This window comes from Dipodomys ordii, unplaced genomic scaffold, assembly GCF_000151885.1.
Source record: "Dipodomys ordii isolate 6190 unplaced genomic scaffold, Dord_2.0 Scaffold95, whole genome shotgun sequence".
NCBI classification, from domain to species: domain Eukaryota; kingdom Metazoa; phylum Chordata; class Mammalia; order Rodentia; family Heteromyidae; genus Dipodomys; species Dipodomys ordii.
In genome coordinates this window covers 2641598-2662230 of record NW_012267311.1, presented here as the reverse complement: position 1 = coordinate 2662230, position 20633 = coordinate 2641598, and the positions used below count along the sequence as shown (strand labels likewise).

General features: G+C 46.5%; 2 protein-coding genes across 3 annotated transcripts in view; one reads left to right on the top strand and one right to left on the bottom strand.

The window, feature by feature from the left end:
• The window catches only part of Aqp7 (aquaporin 7), a 26036-nt gene extending 21468 nt beyond the window's left edge, over positions 1 to 4568 (top strand). For both annotated transcript variants that reach the window (XM_013026562.1, XM_013026561.1), the window contains 5 exons: positions 1576 to 1702; positions 2141 to 2278; positions 3020 to 3138; positions 3317 to 3534; positions 3848 to 4568. In XM_013026562.1, coding sequence (XP_012882016.1) covers positions 1576 to 1702; positions 2141 to 2278; positions 3020 to 3138; positions 3317 to 3534; positions 3848 to 4115 — 870 coding nt within the window. In that variant the 3' untranslated portion in view covers positions 4116 to 4568. The remainder of the gene's footprint in view (positions 1 to 1575; positions 1703 to 2140; positions 2279 to 3019; positions 3139 to 3316; positions 3535 to 3847) is intronic.
• A 9801-nt stretch (positions 4569 to 14369) lies between these two features.
• Nfx1 (nuclear transcription factor, X-box binding 1) overlaps positions 14370 to 20633 on the bottom strand; it is a 52242-nt gene continuing 45978 nt past the window's right edge. Inside the window, exons 20-24 of the mRNA XM_013026566.1 lie at positions 19234 to 19332; positions 18611 to 18677; positions 17296 to 17441; positions 16470 to 16574; positions 14370 to 15188 (exon numbers count right to left, since the gene is read on the bottom strand). Of these exons, the coding sequence (XP_012882020.1) occupies positions 15116 to 15188; positions 16470 to 16574; positions 17296 to 17441; positions 18611 to 18677; positions 19234 to 19332 (490 nt within the window). The 3' untranslated portion in view covers positions 14370 to 15115. The remainder of the gene's footprint in view (positions 15189 to 16469; positions 16575 to 17295; positions 17442 to 18610; positions 18678 to 19233; positions 19333 to 20633) is intronic.

The following is a 20633-nucleotide window of genomic DNA, read 5'->3' as shown; positions in this document are numbered from 1 at the left end:
CAATGCTTGATAAGAAATGTACTCATTATCTTGCCCATGTAATTGTAACCCCTCTGTACAGTATTTTCACAATAAAAATTAAATAAAAATTAAAAAAAAGAAAAAACTAAGAGATAGTACCTAGGCCCTGAATTCTCCAGTTACTGGCAAGTACTACACACACACACACACACACACACACACACACACACACAAGTGCTATCAGAAATTTCCTTCAGGGGTAGGGAATGTGTCTTAGTGATAGAGTGTTTACCAAGCATGCATGAAGCTCTGGGTTCTATTCCTCAATACCATATAAACAGAAAAAAGCTGAAGTGGCACCATGGCTCAAGTAGTAGAGTGCTAGCCTTGAGCAAAAGAAGCTCAGGGACAGTGCCCAGACTCTGAGTTCAAGCCTCAGGACTGGCAAAAAGAAAAAAGAAAAAAAGGAATTTCCTTCAGCCTAGCTTGTAGTTTGAGATTCCCTAAGTTGTGCATTCTATCTCAGGAACCCCCTTCTTAAAGCTCTACCTCCACTCAAACTTCAAGTGGTCCAGGGCCAAGGTGCCTGGAAATGCCAAAGACCTGAATCTTTTTCTTTTTTTTTTTTATGGCACTAGAGTTTGAACTCAGCGCCTCCCACTTGCTAGACAGGTACTCTACTACTTACACTATATCCCAAGCTATTTTATGTTTCAGTTTGTTTTCCAGGTAGAGTCTTGCTTTTCTTGTCCAGGCAGTGTGGACTGTAGTCCTCCTACTTTACACTTACTGTGTAGCTGGGATGTTAAGTATACTCTGCCACACCCACCTCTATTCACTGATATGGGGAGGTCTTCCTTTTTGCTCATACTGGGCTCAACTTTTGAGCCTCTCAATCTCAGCCTCTTGAGTAACTACAATTACAAGTATGAGTCACTACACTAGGTCCTGAATCTTTTTGTCAGTCATAGGGCTTGAACTCTGGGCCTGGGCTGCTCTCCCTAAGCTCTTCAGCTCAAGGCTAGTGTGCTACCACTTGATCCACAGTGCCACTTCCAGTTTTCTGGTGTTTTATTGCAGGTAAGAGTCTCATGGACTTTCCTGCCCGGGCTGGCTTTGCACCACGATCCTCAGATCTCAGCCTCCTGAGTAGCTAGGATTAGAGGTGTGAGCCACCAGTGAATCTTTTTTTTTTTTTGATCCTGTCGTGGGGCCAGAACTCTGGGCCTGGGAACTATCCCTCAGCTCTTCAGCTCAAGGCTAGCGCTCTACCACTTGAGCCCCAGTGCCACTTCCGGCTTTTTTCTTATGTGGTGCTGAGGAATCGAACCCAGGGCCTCATGCATGCAAGGCAATCGCTCTACCACTGAGCCACCTTCCCAGCCCCCTGTGTCTTTTTATACTCACCATCAGCTCTCACTGGGTCAGGTTTGAAAGACCTCCCTGAGGGCATGGAAGAGAAGGCTCTGGAGAATGAGGATGTGGTGGAAGGGTTTTAAGGGCAGCAACAGGGAGATAGATGGAATGGAAACGGTGGGAAGCGAATTGACTGTGAGCTCTTCTCTCAGGATGTGGCTGCTGGGCAGGCAGACCCTCAGAAGCCCTCCCTTGCAGGTGTTTGGCCTTGGTTCTGTGGCTCATAATGTTCTAACAAATCAAAAACAAGGGAGCTACCTTGGTGTCAACTTGGGTTTTGGCTTCGGAGTCACTATGGGAGTGCACATGGCAGGCAGCATCTCTGGTGAGTGAGCCCAGACCTTACCTGACTGGTCACAGTCAGGTATTTCTGAACAGATTGTTTCCTGCCCACTTCCACATAGCCCCTTCTGTGACCCGGCCAGGGCCTCACTGGTGACCATGAGGAGGGAGAATACCTCAGAACCCCTTGTCTCTATCTGTGTCTTCCCCAGACACTCCCTGGCCCTCTCTCCCACTACTTCTACTGGCTGGGTCATCTTAAAAAAATACTTTTGCCTCCTCTGTCCCTCACTTTTCTTGAGTAGAGGGGTTAAACTCGAGGTGGGTCCCTAAAGTCATTGTAAGGGGTTAAATAAGAGTATACTTGTCACACAGTCTGCACTCCGTAAACACTAGCTGTTAGTATTGTTGCTCTCAATGTTATTTTGTTGTTCATTTCTATTTTTGCTCCTCCATTAAAACCTGTCCCTCACTACAACAGGGGCCCACATGAATGCAGCTGTGACCTTCACCAGCTGTGCATTGGGCCGTGTGCCCTGGAAGAAGTTCCCTGTGTATGTGCTGGGTCAGTTCCTGGGCTCCTTCATGGCCTCTGCCACCATCTACATGCTCTTCTACAGTGAGTTTTCTGCTTCCAATCTCAGCCTCCTCCTCCGAAATATGAACAAATCAGATTGTGTGTGTGTGTGTGTGTGTACATGCGCAGGTTCACGTGTGCATGCATGTGCATGCATACTAGGGCTAGGGCTTGAATTTGGAGTCTGGGTGTTGTCCTTTAGCTTTTTTTGCTCAAGACTGGTGCTCTGCCACTTGAGCCTTAGACCCACTTCTGGCTTTTTTGCTGGTTAATTGGAGAACTTTGAATTTTTCTGCCTGGGATAACTTTAAACCTTGAGCCTAGCTCTCAGCCTCTGGAGTAGCTAGGATTAAAGGCATGGCCCACTGGTGCCTGGCCAGCAGATGAGATCCTGGTACTCCAGTCTGTAAAAGAAAAATGTCTTGGAGAATCTGATCACAAAGACTCAACATCCCTAATATCAACTACTTAGGAGGAGATCAAAAAGATGATGGCTGAAGATGCAGCTCTGGTAAACCTCATCAAGACTCCCACCTCAATAAGCTAGGCAAGTTGATGCACAGCAGTGATCTTAGTGTAAGAGAAGCAGAGGTAGGGACATGGTGTTCCAGACTGGCTTGGGCAAAAGCTCAAGACTTTATCTGAAAAATAACTACTGCAAAAAAAGACTTGGAGTGTGGTTTGAGTGGTAGAGGGTCTGTGTAGCAGATGCCAGGTCCTGAATTTAAAAGAAAACAAAATATGTGGGCCTCCAGTGGTGTAGGTCTCTCTTTATCTCCACAGCGGCCATTCAAGACTTCTCAGGTGGGCTGCTGACAGTGAGCGGCCCCAAAGCGACCGCGGGCATTTTTGCCACCTACCTTCCTGGCCACATGACATTGTGGCGGGGCTTCCTGGACGAGGTGAGTAGTTCAGGGAGGGCTCCCCTTCCCAGATCCCCTCATGACAAAGAGGACGTGAGCAATTTGGGTGAGGCGTGTACCCAGATGTGTCTCTGCCAAGACATCTGGACCTGGGGACCTGCTGAGGCCCGGTGACCAGGCCAGGGCCTCTGCGGCTGCCATGGCATCTGCTCCCCAGGTGTTCCTCACAGGGATGCTCCAGCTGTGTCTCTTCGCCATTACGGACAAGAACAACAATCCGGCCCTTTCAGGGACAGAGGCCCTAGTGATTGGCACCCTCATTTGCATCATTGGGGTGTCCCTAGGCATGAACACAGGGTATGCTATCAACCCGTCCCGGGACCTGCCTCCCCGCTTCTTCACTTTCATGGCCGGCTGGGGAACACAAGTGTTCAGGTACTGCCCTGGCTAGGCTCCATTTCTGAAACTTTCTATGGGTCCCCTGCATGCTGAGTTCCATGGCGCCTGCAGGTGGTCCGGGGGGGCAGGAGGAGGTTCTGAGGCTTCTTGGGGGAAATGCACATGCTTCTGTGGGACTATCAACTCAGCCTTAAATTGGGCTGAGGCTGGCCAGGACAACAGATATCCCCTGAGGTAAATGGAGGGGAATGGTAGCTTCTCTGCTCACTCCATCTAGGCCTCAGATGGACAGGAATGCCAACCTGGGCACCATGGCCCTCAGAGGCATCCTCTTTTTTTTCACCTACAGTGCTGGGGACAACTGGTGGTGGGTGCCAGTGGTGGCACCGCCCCTGGGTGCTTACCTCGGTGGCATCCTGTACTTGATCTTCATTGGCTGCAACAGCTCACAAGAACCCCCGAAAACGGAGAATTCTGTGACATACGAAGACCACAAGATAACCATATTGCCCAAGAGCAGCTCATCCAAGTCTGCTCTTACCCCCATGTCTGTGAGCCCTGCTTCAGTCCAGCCTGCCCAGGCCTTGGGCAGTTCCGGGATTACAGAGCGTTTCTAAGTAGAGATTATTTGTGATCCCAACCCTACTCCAATAAAGCAAGCCCTGTCCCACATCAGCACCCTCACTTCCTGAGGGCTTCCTGGGGCAGGCTTCCCTCTGGAGCTCTTCCAAGAGCTCCAGGGTTATTCTTTTGGGTCTTTCTTAGCAGGTTAGAACATAGAATGAGGGGGAGCAAACTCAGAGGGTCCTCTGATTAATGTTCACACAGAATGGCTTTCAGGCATAGGGGAGTGGGTGGTGGTGGTTTGAGCAAGAGCTGGTAAGGGCCAGTTTTGGAGACAATTTGAGGTTCTTAGGAGCAGGCAAGGTCCATGTATTTAGAGCAGAAATTTCCAACCTTCTTCCCCTGACAACTTTTTTTCTTAATTATACATATGAATACTACCTGTATACTATGTTGTTTGTGTACTATATCTGTGCTTTATACATAAAAGATTAAGACTTTTTTCACTGCTGTCTCCTGAATCCATTTTCATTCCCATGGGAATACTAGGTATGGATGGAACACCTCTAAGGGGCAGGATCTTGTTCCTCTTTCCAAACACTGGAGCTCTCCCATGTGAAGGGTCAATTCCAAAATTGGGAAGGAGGATGTAATGAGGAAATTCCTTATATTTTTTCCTGCTGGTCCTGGGCTTTGAATTCTGGGCTTGGGTGCTATCTTAGCTATTTTGCTCGACTAGTGCTCTACTATGTGAGCCACAGCTACACTTCTCACTTTTCTGTTTAATAGCTAATTCGAGATTTAGAGTTCCATCAACTTTTCCTGCCAGGTTGTCTTTGAACCTCCAAGATCAGATCGCAGTCTTCTGAGTAGCTAGGATTATAGGCATGAGCCACCAGCTCCCATCTTGGCAATTCCTTCTAATAGTGAAGAGACAAGAAATGTGTGTGTGTGCACACACACACACACACACACACACACACACACACACACAGCTCAAGGGGAGCTGGCTCTGGAATGGGGATGGGGGTAGCCAAAACCCCTTGATGGCTGGGCCAGGCAGGAGTTGTCTTGGTTTGGAGGAGTCTTCTTCTGCTCTCACTCATCCATTTAGCCTTTCCATAATCACTGTGTACCTACTGTGTGCAGGCCCTTGGGGCTTGTATAATGGAGTTATACAAGTTATAATGGATTCTCTGCCTGTGAGGAAGAGTACAGTCTAGTAACAAAGGAAGTGGGGGAGAGTTGGAGGCTTGGAGTCGGTGGAGCTTACAGGGGGACTTATAGCCAGTCTCAGGGCTAAGGCCAGGGATGGCTTCCCAGAAAAGGTAGGACAGAGTGGGGGTGAAGGGTGTGGCTAAGATACCCACATTACAGGGCAGGGGCAGAGGAAGCTAGGCTTGGGCCTCCTTTTCTTTTGTTTGGGGGGTCTGGTTGTGGGGCCTGAACTCTGGGCCTGGGCGCTGTCCCTCAGCTCTTCAGCTCAAGGCTAGCGCTCTACCAGTTGAGCCACAGTGCCACTTCCGGCTTTTTTCTTTTTGCTTATGTGGTGCTGAGGAATCGAACCCTGGGCCTCATGCATGCAAGGCAAGCGCTCTACCACTGAGCCACCTTCCCAGCCCTTGGGCCTCCTTTTGAAGCTGAGGCAATTTAGGAAGCAGACTTGAGCAGCATCATGTGCGATGATGGAAATGGGGAGAGGCAGTAATCCAGGAGGCACAGCAAGGTGCCCCACAGGCAGTGCTATGGGCAGGGAGAGGAGAGATGTGATTTGATCAAGCCTTGGGAACTACACCAGGCAGGACTTGGGTTCGGTTTGGATAAAGTAGCTGGTAAGGAATGGGAGGAGTGAGGCTTGGACTTGAGGGGCTGAGGAGCCCCACTGAGAATAGGATTTGGAGAGGAAGATTAGTAACACTCTGGGTATATTCTGTCTGAGTTGCCTATGGAACTTTGGGAAGGGGGATCAGAGATGTGTGGTCTTGGGCATTCAAACTCTGAATCTTCTTTGTCTTTTCACTTGTAAAATGGGGTTAAGAATATCATCTACTAAGCCAGGTGCATTATACATGGGTAATATAAGCAGTCTAGTAATTTTCAAGTTCTAAGGCTGAGGGGTAAATTTGTGCATTTGTTACATGATTGTGCTGATAACATATAATACATAAATATGATGTGTATGCTATGAATCTAAAGTCAGCTGTAGTATAACATTAGGAGGGGCTGACAGAGGTTACATGGCTAAGATCACAGGGGCCCAGGAGGCAGGCACCAAGCCCAGGGAACCAGGTCTGGGAGTGACTAGGAAAGAGCTGGCAGCTGAGTCACCAGTGGCCCCCATCTGACCCAGGCAAGCCCTTTCCCCCCCTCAGCCCCAGCAGCCTTGTGAGCATGAAGGTGGTGTCCTTTCATTCCTGGCATTCCAGGGGAACATGACCCCAAGGCCTCAATGATAGCTGAGAAGCATGTGCAGGCCCCAGGGCTTTGAGTCTAATTCCTATGCCCCTCACTAAACCCAGCCTTTTCTTCCTTCTTTTCTTTCATCTATCTATCTTTTATGCTAGCACCGGGCCTTGATCTCAGGGCCTGGGAGCTGTCCCTTAATGTGTGTGTGTGTGTGTGTGTGTGTATGTGGCTTGAACCAAGGACCTGATAGCTTCGCTTTTCTTTTTCATTCAAGGCTGGTGCTCTTCTACTTGAAGCATGCCTCCATTTCCTCCTTAGCTTAATTTTTAAGTTTTTTCTTTGCAGCCCTACTACTTGAGCCAAAGCTCTTTTTGGTGGTTAACTGGAGATGAGTTGCCTGAATTTTCCTGCCTGGGCTGACTTTGAACCTTGATCCTCAGCTCTCAGCCCAAGTAGTTAGGCTGATAGGCATCAGCCACCAGCACCTGGCTCTGAATACCAGCCTTTCACAGCCTCACGATCCTGGTAGTATGTTCATCTAGAACTCCTACCTACTGTGTGCTGTCCTGCCACCAACTTGCCTTTGATGTTTCCTGTCACAACTTGCAGGTTCTAGTGCCAATGGCAGGCTCAGTCTGATGGGCCTGACCCCAGGCACATTCTCTCAGCAGACATTGGTTGAGAGCTTATAATGTGACAGCCATCATTCTAGCGTCAAGGATATGGGAACAAGGAAAACAAACAAATCTCTGGACTGTGCAAAATATATGGTGGGTAACTAATGCCAAGAAGGATAAACAGGAAGTTTTAGGGAGCTATGAACCAAAGACAGCCTTGCTGAGAAGCCAATTATGGGAGGACCTGGAAGGGGTGACGGAGTGAGGCATGGAGACACTTGGGGTGGGGTGGGAGAGCGTGTCAGGATGAAGAGCTCAGGTGGTGGGACCTGGAGGAGCTATTGTGCTGGAATGGAAGGGGAAGAAGATGAGGTCAGAGAAATCGAGGGTACGGGTGGACTGAGGCCAGGTCCAGGGGAGAGGTGAGGACAAAGGTTGGGGCAGAGGTGAGAGTCTCTAGAGGGGAAAGGCAGGTCCTGGTGCAGGAAGGAAGGAAGCAGGATGGGTGGAGTGGGCCCCTCGTGGGGCCTTGTTGGCCAATACATGCAGGCATGTTCACGTGTGCGCATGCACACACATTCCCATTTTCCCAGCACAGACTGCCTATGTGACACAGACAATACTGCTCCCTTCTCTGGGCCTTGGTTTCCCTTCTGACTTCTTCTAGCACTTTGAGGCCTCCTTTTAGAGGCCTACTCTCCAACCTGCCTTCTCTAGCTGAGGCTGAAGTTGAGATGGGCACAGAGGCTGGGCAGGAACAACTCCAAGCCCCAGGCCAGGCTCTTTCAGGGCTTTTCTGCAAGCCCTTTGCAAGCACAGCAAAGCAGGTTTGGTTTGCAGCCTGTTGTTCCCAGCTTTGAGAAGAGACCCCGTCTGCCTTACTCCATGGATATCCAAGGGTCAATGGCTGTATCCTGATGCCCCTCAGATGGGTCCTGCACCTCAGGTCCAGGCCTCGTGCTGACATCTTCAGCATTAGGAGGCTGTGGCCACTTCTCAGCAGTGCAGTTGGACCTTAGCTCCACCTCCACCTCTGCACTGACCTCAGGTGGATCTTAGCCATCCAGCCAATCTGTATACAGCATGGGTGCTAAGAGCATAATGAAGCCAAACACCTGCTCTGCCACTTCCTGGCTGTGTAAAGATAGTCTAAGAGCTCCTCCCCACAGAGCTACTGTGACAACAGGGTCGCACCTGCATTTGGGAATGTACATGCATGTTTCATCACTATGGCAACAACACACATCACCCACATCTGATATACAAGGAAACTGAGGCTGAGGAGATAGGTTTTGTAAGGGCAGAGGAGGGAGTGTAGCTGTTAGTATGCTTCTGAAGCCTTGCATTAACTCTGCACCCAAAATCAAATCTTACACTTTAATCATGAAATATGCTCTGCAATCAGTGTAACTAACAGAGGTATACTTACAATAACAACACAAATACTCAAGGTAGCCAGGTGTAGCTGGGTACCACTGGCTCACAGTGTAATCCTAGCTACTCAGGAGGCTGAGATCTGAGGATCCTGGTTCAAAGCCAGGTCAGGGAAGTCCATGAGACTCTTATCTCTAACTACCAGAAAACCAGAAGCAGAGCTATGGCTCAAAGTGGTAGAACACTAGCTTTGAGTGAAAAGGCTCAGGGACAGTGTCCTGGCCCTGAGTTCAAGCCCTACAACTGACGAAAAAAGAAACATACACACACAGAAACACACACACACACTCACACACACACTCACACACACACACTCACACACCAGCCAGATGTCCATGCTCAGGGGGCTGAAACAGGAGGATTACTTGAGCTCAGGAATTTGAGGCCAATCAGAGAGACATAGGGAGATTGTTTCAAAATAAAACAATCCTCAAATAAAATGGAACTTCAGACAGAGTAGAGTTTTCAAGGGCTCAGGTCTTAAGATCCTTGTCTCTGACTAGGAGCTAAGATGGGGGTGCTTGAGGTGTGTGAGGAGGATCTGGACCTCTCCAGCTATAGGCTTAGGGAGAAGCCATATAGCTCAGTCCGGTACACTCAAGCACACAGATGTGGCCTCAAGTCTTGGACTGAGCCTTTGAGATCTCCAGTGACCCAACCAAACCTTCAGGGATGGATACAGATGTCTCAGGTGGTGGTGTCAGAGTGCTGCCAGCGGTCTCCCGGGCTGGGCATGTAGCATTGTGGCAGAACACTTGTAAAGCTTGTGTAGACAATGGGTTCCATTCCCACACTCTTCTACCCAAAATGTGTCCTTGACCCCATTTTGCCATTCCTCCACACTTGGCTCCAGGTGAGGCTCCCTTAAGACCAAGGAAGATCTACACTATGTGGAGTGAGGGCTGGGGATTTATGTTGGAAGGTGCCCCCTTCAGACTGCAGCCCCCTGACTGGGAAGGGGATGCCTGCACTTTGGGAGGCCCTCCAGAGCCTCACTAGAACACTGTCCTGGGGCTTTGAATGCTGATCTAAGCTTTTGTGCTAAGGCAAGTGCTCTACCACTTGAACAACAGCTCTAATTTGTTTTTTGTCAGTTCTGGGGCTTGAACTTGGCCTGGGTGCAGTCTCTTGAGCTTTTTGTGCTCAAGGCTAGTGCTATACCACTTGAGTCACAAGCTCTACTTCTGGCATTTCTGTGGTTAACTGGACGTAAGAGTCTCATGGACTTTCCTGCCCAGGCTGGCTTCAAATCATGATCCTCAGATCTCAGCTTCCTGAGTAGCTAGAATTACAGGTTCACACCTGTAATTCTGGTGGCCAGCTTACTTCTGGCTTCTTGGTAATTAATTAGAGATAAAGAGTCTCAAGGACTTTCTTGCCCAGGCTGCCTTTGAATCACGATCCTTAGATCTGAGCCTCCTGAGTAGCTAGAATTACAGGTGTGAGCCACCAGTGCCTGGCAGATTGTCTTCTTCCTTAGCATTCAGGCACCGTTCACATGTACTAGACCAGAATCTTTTTTTTTGTCAGTTGTGGGGCCTGAACTCTGGGCCTGGGTGCTGCCCTCAGCTCTTCGGCTCACGACTACCACTCTGCCACTTGAGCCACAGTGCCATTTCCGGCTTTCTGTTTGCATGGTGTTGAGGAATCGAACCCAGGGCCTCATGCATGCAAGGCAAGCACTCTACCACTGAGCCACCTTCCCAGCCCCTAGGGCAGAATCTTGTTCACTAGGGATACAAAGTGAGAGTGCTCCAGCGAGAAGGAATAGCAGCAGCACAGATACAGGGTTGTGTGTGAACCACTGGGTATTCAGTAGGGTAGAAGAGACAAGGCAGAGAACAGCTCAAAATGCCTAGGGCTAGAGAGGCAGTGGAACTTTCCTCCTGGAGAAATTTGAAGCATGTTAGCTAAGTAATAGAAGAGCCAGACTGGTTTCTTACAACAGTGCCCTTTGACCACTGTGGAGGTGGCTTGGAGGGGGAGGGATGGGAAAGGATTGCAGTGAGAGGCAGCTGGTAAGGCATGGGATGGGGAGGGGATAGCAGAGAACTTAGAAGCTGAAATCTAGGGACCTTGAGTGTGATGAGGCTGCCCGGGGCTCTGGGTATGTGGTAGAGATACCAGGAGGTACTCTGGGAAGAAATGATGGGGTTGATGTTAGACATGCTGAGCTGGAGATGCTGTGAGATGTCGAGACAAAGACAGATGTTGGCTGGAGACCTAGCTTTTGAGTCTGGAGCTGGCAGCTGGTAGTTTGAAGGAAAAGATGGTCCCAGGAGAGATTATGGATCCCTAGAGTGAACCCATTTTCAAGGAATAGGGAAGGAAGAGGAGAATCTATTACCCTGATGCTGGGGGTCCAATCCTCCCCCACAAAGCATCACAAAGGTGATGCTTTGGACAGGCAAGAGAAGCCTACGTTCTCCATGGCAGCCTGGAAGGAAACCCCAGGTACCTTCACACCAGTCAACCATCATCTCTGGCTATGGATGTTCTACTAGGGAAACCGCAGGAACAAAGGCTCAGAGTTGCAAACCCCAGGCTGCTTGCTCAGTGTGAACAGAGGAAGAAAGGTAGGGAGGAGTTGAAGCTGCTAATGCTTAGCTCCTTTACTTTGTGGTCCTGGATGATGGAGTATCCAGGGCCGAGTCCTTATAGCTCTGCTTTCTCACCGGATCTCCCAACATGATATCACCAGCCTTTAAATATCACTGTATGTAATGACTCCCTAAATTAGATCCCTTTCCCAGTCCTGTCTCCAGACTTCAGATGCTCATGTTCAATTGCCTACCAGCCAGATTTCCCTCCACTAAGCTTGTCTCTCCCACATGCTTCCCTACCTCAAAAATGGCAAATTCCGTCTTGTAACTGCTCAGACCAAAAACTTGGAAGTCATCCCTGACTCTCCCTATCACTCACATCCTACACCCCAGCTGTCAGCAAGTCCCTTAGGTACTGTCCGAAAAAAATGGATCCAGAATTCAGCAACTCTTACCACCCACACCAACCCTGCTTCAGATCACTGGTCTCTTTCTTGGATTATAAGCAGTGGTCTTCTGACTGGTCTCCCAGCCTCCTTCCGGTGCCTCTTATTCATCCTACAACCTAGTCTCACAAATAGAAGATGGAGAATTCTTTTTGAAAGTGAGCTAGGTCTTCTCATTTTCTCCAGTGCCCTGTATCTTCCACTGGTCTCCAAGGCCCTGCAGCATCAAGTTTTCTGTTACTTACTTGGCCACTTGCTCCCCCTGCAGAATGATGGTTTTGCTGTTTGTGGGGTAAGGCATTTCCTTTGTAGAGCTTTGTAGAGCTATTCTCTCTGCCTGGAATAGACCTCCTTCAGGTGCTTCCTCCCTGTGCTTATACTTGGTGTATTGTCAAGAAAATATGACAAACTTAAAATACGGGTTGTAAGCTGAATGCCAGTGGCTCATCCCTGTAATCTTAGTGATTGTGGTTCAAAGCCAGCATGACCAGGGAAGTATATGAGACTTTTTATCTCTAATAACGACCAAAAAGCTGGAAATGGACCTGTAGCTCTAGGAATAAGAGTGCTAGCCTTGAGCAAAGACCCCTCAAGCCCAGGACCACCCGCTCCCTCGCCACAATATTGGTTATAAATGCTTCTAAAAAATTGGAAATGGAGAACTCTGAGGCACTCCCCAACTCTTTATGGTTTGGGATCCATACTGCACCCTAGTGGCCATTTCTGAAAAAGGCGTTTTCACTGGTTTACTGGTATGTGTTCTGCTTAGGGACTGGACTTGGTATAATCTTCCACTTGATGTGACCTGCTACACCACCCTGACCTCCAGCTGAGCTGTATGTGCTACAGACCCAGTAGATTCCTTGTTGTTCACTGAATGATCTTGGGCAAATGACTGAACTTCTCTCATCCTGTTATGCTACTGGTAAAATAGGGGTGATAATACTTCCTAGGGCTTTGAGGAGTAGGATTTGAGCACTGTGCTCTGTTAAATCCTTGTTCTTTCCTGGTAAAGTGTGAGTAAATTTATGACTCTCTCATTGGTATTGGGTGATCAGGTAAGGGGAAGTGATTGGACACTCTTGTCCTTGTCAGGGAAGCTTCATCTGTCCCTCCCCTGCCCCCAAGAGCTACCCGAGGCTGTCCTAGTACGAGTTCAAGGCTTGACAGTACTGACGTGACACAAGGAGCCTCCCGATCTCTCATGCTGCCTGCTATCTCCATGACAGCTCAGGCAGCACATAGGCAGAAACCCTACCTGAACCATGCCCATGTAGAACCAATCGCCCATTATAAGCAAGCTGAGGCAGCAAGACAGATATTGTGGCTGTTTAGCTGGGTTTTCTCCCCCACAGGTCTTCCAGGAGGCTGTGCAGTACCAAGAGCAACGTTATAGAAGAAGCCTGGGGCTGAGGATCACCTGAGTCACTGGGCAACTCTTCAAAGTAAGCTATTTAAGTAAGCCAGAGAGGGAAACATCACTTTTTCCTAAAGGCTTAGCTATCTCCTGGTGCAGAGTACTCTTAGGTTTGGAAATGGTCCTGGATTCCATATTGTGGTCCTAAGGGATCTGGTTCCTTCTAGGCTCAGTCTTTGCAGGTTGAGGGGCCAGATTACCTTCCATAACCCCTGGGGATCCTTGAGCTCTAAAAGGCCATGTAGGATGGTATAGGGGATCTCTGTCAAGACCATGTGAAGTTTGGGAGGCAGACTTTCCCCGGTGTATATGAAGGTTGAGGGTGATTGATGAGAAAAGCAAGAAGCAGTACCTCACCTTTTAGAAGAGAAGGAACCCAAGCAGGCTCTCCTTAGGAGACAAGATATCCAGGTTATCCACAAGAAGCAAGATGGCTAGTACCACAGGGACTTCCCTAAGTCGATAGGAACACCTGAGATTTGGCACCTCCCCCTATTTTTCTTTCCCTGCCTTGGTCTGTTTTCAAATCTGACCATGACAGGCAGTTACTGGAGTTTTGAACTCATACTTTCTTGCTCAGCTAACAATGTTCTACCATGCCTCCAGCTTTTTGCTGATTATTTTGGAGGTAGAGTCTTTTTTTTTTTGGGGGGGGTCCAGTCGTGGTCCTGAACTCTGGGCCTGGGCACTGTCCCTCAGCTCTTCAGCTCAAAGCTAGCGCTCTACCACTTGAGCCACAGCGCCACTTTCGGCTTTTTTTTTTTTGCTTATGTGGTGCTGAGGAATCGAACCCAGGGCCTCATGCATGCAAGGCAAGTGCTCTACCACTGAACCACCTTCCCAGCACCAGAGGTAGAGTCTTGCGGACTTTTCTGCCTGGGCTGGCTTTAAATTATGATCCCCTGAGTAGCTAGGATTACAGATATGAGACAACAGTACTCAGCTTCAAGGTTTGTTTTGAAGCAGGAGGAAGTTGCTGGAAGTCTGGCTGCATAACTGATGAGTACTAATACAAAGAGTGCCAAATCCATGTAACTGCCAATGTAACTGTCTCACTGGAGCCTGAGATTAGCTTTCATGGGGCTGCTTTGGCATAAGCTCTGGACTATCCACAACTATTCATATCAGAGGTCCAAGGCAGGTGCCAGTGGCTCAAACTTGTAATCCTAAATACTCAGGAAGCTGAGACTCAGGGGAAGACAGTTCCAGACCAGCCAGGAAAAGAAAGAAAGAAAAAAAAAAGACCAGTCAGGGAAGAAAAGCCTGTGAGATTCTATCTCCAAAAAAATCAATAAGAAGCTGGGCTGGAGTTGTGGCTCAGGTGGTTGAATGCCAGTTGAGTAAGCAAGCTGAATAAGTACAAATAAGAAAACCAGAGGTCCAGAATCAGAGACAAGGAGAGCCCATATGGCTGGTAAAGGCCTAGAAAAAAGCAACACAGAACAATCGTCTGAGACTCTTTATCAATCAGAGAGGAGTTAGGGCTACACGGATCAGTTCCCATGGGCTACAATGTGAATCTGCCAAAAGGAGAACTCGATTCACATCCTCCACAAATGAGGGAGGACCGAACTGTCAACACACAGGCTTGCTGATGTGGTGTGAAGAGATGCAGGGACTTGGGAAAATGGAATTCTATAAAGCAACCTGACTGTCCTAAAATGGATAACACTAAAAGAAATTTGGCTAGATAGAAGTGTCAGTGTTTGGCAAAAAACTTGCATAGGATGGCAGCATTTAGGATGTCATGTGATTCCATGTGAGGTCCATCGGATGTTGTAGACATTTTCAGGAAAATGAATAAATGTAATAACTAAGACTATGATTAGATGCCATGAAGTCAGGTTGGGGATAAAATTCTGGTTTGTTCAAATAAAATTCAATATTCCTCCAATCCTCAGAGCAATTACAGTGATGATGTGAGGAGCCTCAAAATAATGACTAAAACCTAGTGACTATACCAATCAGAGATCTGGCCAGGGTGAAACACTTTATACAGATAAAAATGGACAAGGGGATTTCTGACACATTCATGCTTCAGATGTATCAGTGGAAGACACTGACACAGTGTAAAACAGCATGTAAGACTGTGATTCTGCCAGGCAGAGAGAAACAAGTATGATTAATCTGCTGGTAAGTGAGTCTCCATCTACGACACCTAATCATCGTCTTAAGTGCATCGTCCTCTTCTCAGTCCTGGACATCAAAGTAGTCAATTATTGGCTCCTTGATTATCTTCTGTAAATTATTGCTCCCAGAATTCCTGAAAAGCAAACAAAGATTGACCTATCTTTTCTTCTCTGGGAGAAACACACAAATCTTCCGAAAGTCAAGGACTGACTTGATTAACCACTTTGTGAAGCTTTGATAAGACAGAACAGCAAACACAAACTGGTTATTGCTGAAATTTGGCAATGGGCACACAGGTTTTCATTGATACTATTATTTCTACTATAAAAAATATCCATAAGAAGCCAAGTGCTGGTGGCCTACATATGTAATCCTAGCTACTCAGGAGGATGAGATCTGAGGATTGCAGTTCAAGGCCAGCCTGGACAGAAAAATCCATGAGACTCTGATCTCCATTTAACCACCAGAAAATCAGAAGTAGCATTGTGGCTCAAAGTAGTAGAGTGCTAGCCTTGGGCAAAAGAGCTCAGGGACAATACCCAGGCCCCACGACCAAAAAGAGAGAAAGAAATAACACTGGGTGCTGATCATTCACACCTATACTTCTAGCTACTTAGGAGGCTGAGACTGAAGCCAGGCACTGGTGGCTCATGCCTATAATCCTAACTACTCAGGAGTCTGAGATCTAAGGATCATGGCTAGTCAGTGGGACTCTCTTTTTTTTTTTTTTGGGTCATGGGGCTTGAACTCTGGGCTTGGGCGCTGTCCCTCAGCTCTTCAGCTCAAGGCGAGCACTCTACCACTTGAGCTACAGCACCACTTCAGTGAGACTCTTATCTTCAATTTACCACCAAAAAGCCAGAAGGGAAATTGTGACTCATGGTAGAGTGCTAGCTTTGAGTGAAAAAGCTCAAGAACACCACCCAGGCCCCGAGTTCAAGCTCCAGGAATGGTACCAAAAACAAAAACAAAAAACAACATTCAAGTCATATGGAGGTAAATAAAAGATGAAGTCTCCATACACTCCCTATACTGCCAGCTCTTTTTTGCCCAGCTATACACTGCCAACTCTCCCTGTAATCCCATTTCCATACCCATAGTGATGATTGTTAACTAGGTAATGTTCCAGTTTTAATTCGGTGACAGACTTAATCCACTTCCCAGGACACCAGCTACACTGTGGAAATTATGTCCAGTCATGCCTTCCCTGGTGTGGAATTGGGATTACAAACAGCAAACTTAAGTACTCCTTGGACTGAACAAACATATGACACTTTACTTAACCTTAATTAATGCTACATCCTAAGGCCAAACCCAAGGGGGTCACCAGTGGCTGATGTAGCTCAGGTCGGTTCACCCTTGTTGGCTTTGATGACCAAATGGTCTCGTAGGAAAGCAACTGAAGAATACTTACTTGTCTGCCTGATGTCTGTGATGAGGAATTGGTGGTGGAGGCCGTGTCTGCAACTCCCTTTCAACCACACCTGTCAGCGTGGTGGGAGGACAAATAGACTTCCCTCTGATAAGAGAAAACACAATACTCAAGTGAGAATTGCTACAGAGATGAGGCAAATGAGTACAAACTCAGCCTTTGACTTCGGCACTGTGATGTTGAGCAATTCCTCATATAATCTGTCTCTCTCAGACATGGTCACTTGCATTTACCTTTCCATTTACCCCTGACTCACTGTTGTGTTGCCTGCTTCCTCCCAGCTATACTTCGTTGGAAATTCTTCTGATGACCTCAGCTTCTGAAAATGACCCCAGTTTCTTCCTGTCCTCTTCTGACTCACACTACTACCTGTTTCCCCTGATGGCAAAACACTGTTTACAGAGAATGCCTTGAGATGGAGTCCGGCATTCTTTCTGTTTTCCTTAGGCCAGGAGGGCAGAACCAGGAACAGGAGACAGAGAAGGACAAGGGAATTTATATACTTCTATGCTTTGATGAGAAAGCCATCCTGCTCAGGCCCCCAGGGTTGTTCCCTCTACTTCCAGAAATGTCACCTTTAGAATTTGTCATGGATTAGGGCAGACATGTGGCATGTGCACCTTAAGTGTACCTGTCCTGTGGAATGGGGCAGGGGCTTTAGATCATGGTAAAATGGGTGTCCTAGATCAGATTTTGCTTCTATTATCCTAATAGAGGAAGCAAGGAAAGCAAATATCGATACACTGGGTCTCCTGGGTTCAGTCTGCCCTTCTAAGGAGTTCCTCTTGGAACAGGAAGATCAACCCACCTGATGGCAGTGACCACAACATTGCGCTTTGGTTCACTGTCATAGCTCACACTCTCCAGGCCATAAACTTGGGCCAGGTCATGAATGATCCGGCGGTGATCTCTGTTCATGGGAGGGAAGCAGTGGCTTTTCTTACTGTTCTTTCCCTGTATTGAGGGAAGAAATGACTGATTGATATCATCCTGAAAACAGAAAACACAACTATGCTTATCACAGAACAGCTTGGCCAACCAGAAGTTACTGAATTTTAGAGGTTCACATTATACAGTATACTTCCCTACCTGCTATGTAATCCCAGAGGGGTTTGGAATGATAGGAACTGATACATTTCTATGCTTTGATGAGGAGAGGGACAGGGTTTGGGACCAAAAGGTAAATGAATTGAGACTTTAGTGGAGAGCCTAATTGTTTCTCCTGAGGAAGCTAGGGAGTATATGATATCCTCCCCCCCCTCCCCCACCACCATGAAATGACTAAATAAGCCGAAGACCTAAAACAGCAGTATGAGCTAGGTGCTGGTGGCTCATGCCTGTAATCCTAGCTACTCAGGAGGCTGAGATCTGAGGATCTTGGTTTGAAGCCAACTTAGGCAGGAAAGCCTGTGAGACTTATCTCTAATTAACTGCTCCCAAAAAAGGTGGAAGTGGAGCTAAGGCTCAAGTGGCAGAGTGCTAGCCTTGAGCAAAGAAGCTCAAGGACACTTCTCAGGCTGAGTTCAAGCCCCAAGACTGGCACAAAGAACAACAAGAAAAACCCAACAAAAACAAACAAGAAAAACAGAAGTATGTGACAAAGACATGCTCCAGTTATAATTAGGAGCGGAAAATACATTCCACTTTCTTCTGCAGGAAAGTGGTAAGGTAGGGAATGGGAAGAGGGCAAGGAAAACAATAGGAAGGATATAGACAAGGAGCTAAAGCAGCCATCTTCTAGTCCCCACTGATCATAAAGGGAACCAATGATGTGTTAGCTGCTTCTGACTAAATTAAGACTTTTCAGTTAAGTCTACCTCCTTGCATTCATGGCTGATTCCACGACATGGGCCTTACTCTCATGAAGTAGTCTTATCTCCACTGCTCTTCAGCAACAGTCATACAGTGTTTCATCTTCCTCCAGGGTTTCTGTCTTGCCTTTGAGGTAACAAAGGAAGAGCGTGTTCTCTTCTCACATGGTTTTTGGGAAAGATTAAGATCCTCAAGGAAGCTGTGGCTTTTTCCTATAACTAGCCTGAATGTGTTTTGGGGACACGATTTGCTCTTTTTAAAAAAAATCAGGTTGGCCCTGGAGAAATATCTATTTGGATTTTTTTTTCAACCTTATTCACAGCCTCCACAAGGGTTTCCATTTCCTTCTCAACGTCACTGACAAACTTTAAGTCCTTCCTGAAATGAGAAACCATCATAGTTAATTCCATCTGTTCCTGCCCTTTTAGGAACCCCTTTTACCCACCCTCTGCCTATAAAGTGCATACAAGACAATGTTGTCAGAAGAATTGTAAGGATCAGAAATTGTAAGATAACTTGAGAATCACAAAACAGAAAAAGAAAAGGCAAACATGACAAGAGAAGGAGGAAGGAAAAACAGTCATCAGAGGACCAGGAAATAGTAGAACAAAAGTTACTGCCCCAAGTGAAAAACGTGATTATGAGACCTGGGTGTACAGAGGTGGAATGTGACCCAGAAATCCTTCATTCAGCCTGGTCCAGCCCTTGGCAGGTTCATAATCCTGCCACAGGGTCATTTTCTCAACCCTAAGTTCAGTTCTTTGAGGGATCAGCTTCAAGAAACTAGGGATAGGTTTTATGAAATAACATGTAATTTATTACAATAAGTAAATCAGAAACACATACTAGTTTATACTAAACACTCTAATATATCACCAATTAAAAAGTAGATAACAAGTTACAAAAAAAGCAAACAAAAAGAAAAGTTACATACCTGGCATCATCTTTCAAACTATCACTGAATTTTGAGCCTGAAGATCTTACATTGAAAGGATCAGAATCATCACTGATATCAAATGCCTCTGCCAATCTCCTAGAATCAAGAGAGAATACAAATACAAGAAGGGAAATTATCTTCTACTGCGCAGTAAAATAGAATAATTATCAAGTCCTAAGTTCTTTATGTATTGTCTCATTTCAGTAAACTAGAACACTAAAGAAAGAACAATTTGGGATAAATGTAGTACTGTCTCCACTGAAGAAAATACACAAAACGCATCTAATTTGGATTTGAGTGAGCTGACTACTGGAGACTTGGATTCTTTAGGGGAAAAGAAGGCTGGGTTTCTGAGATAATTTATCTGAGGTTTAAATCAAGAATAAGGTAAGTGAGGTACCAGTAGCTCATGTCTATAATCCTAGCTACTTAAGAGACTGAGATCTGAGGATTGTGGATCAAAGCCAGCCTGGGTAGACAAACCTAAGACATTCATCTCAATCCTCACAATGACTATGTAAAGCAGAAATTATTATCACCGTTGACAGATTCTTAAGAAGAAAATATGACTAGACCAAGGTTATGAGCTTTGGGAAACTAGATTCATACTCCAATCTGACTTTGGAGCTCTCAACAGCTCAATACTGTCTCTCAACTACAAAAAGATATATTCTCATATTTTGGAGGACGTTAGTGTACTCAATGCATTTCGAAATGGCAAGAACTTTTCTCAAGTTCACATTTTGTAGCACTGTAACTAAGGGTTCTAAAAAGGCAGGAAGTTTGAAAGTTGCCATGAGAGTCAAGCCAAGGGAGAGATGGACAGCACCACTAGGCATCACATTACCTTCTACATATTCACTTAAAACTACCCTACACATTCTTCTATTAATCCAGGAAAATGATTACAGTTAAAAAGACAAGTGCGGGTAAAAATATGTTGTAATGGGAATTTCCATCCTGTTAGAAGGATGTTGTTTAGGCAAATCGACTGAAACTGAACATTTATTTGTATACTGTATCAGCAATTCTACTCCTGTTTATATTTAACAGAAGCAAGTGCATATATACAGTAAAAAGTAAAAATGTTCTTAACAGCACTATTTATAATCCCCAGTAGTGATGACAATACACATGCCCATAAATGGTAGACTGGTTCAATATATTAATGCAGCAAAATATCATGCAGAAGTGAAAATGTATAGAACAACAGTGAGGGTCACAAATATAATAAAATAAACTATATTATGTTATTTAAGCCAAGCACAGATGGCTCTTACCTATAATTTTTTTTTTTGTCGGTCGTGGGGCTTGAAATCGGAGCCTGGGAGCTGTCCCTTAGCTCTTCAGCTCACGGTGAGCACTCTACTACTTGAGCCACTGTGCCATTTCTGTTT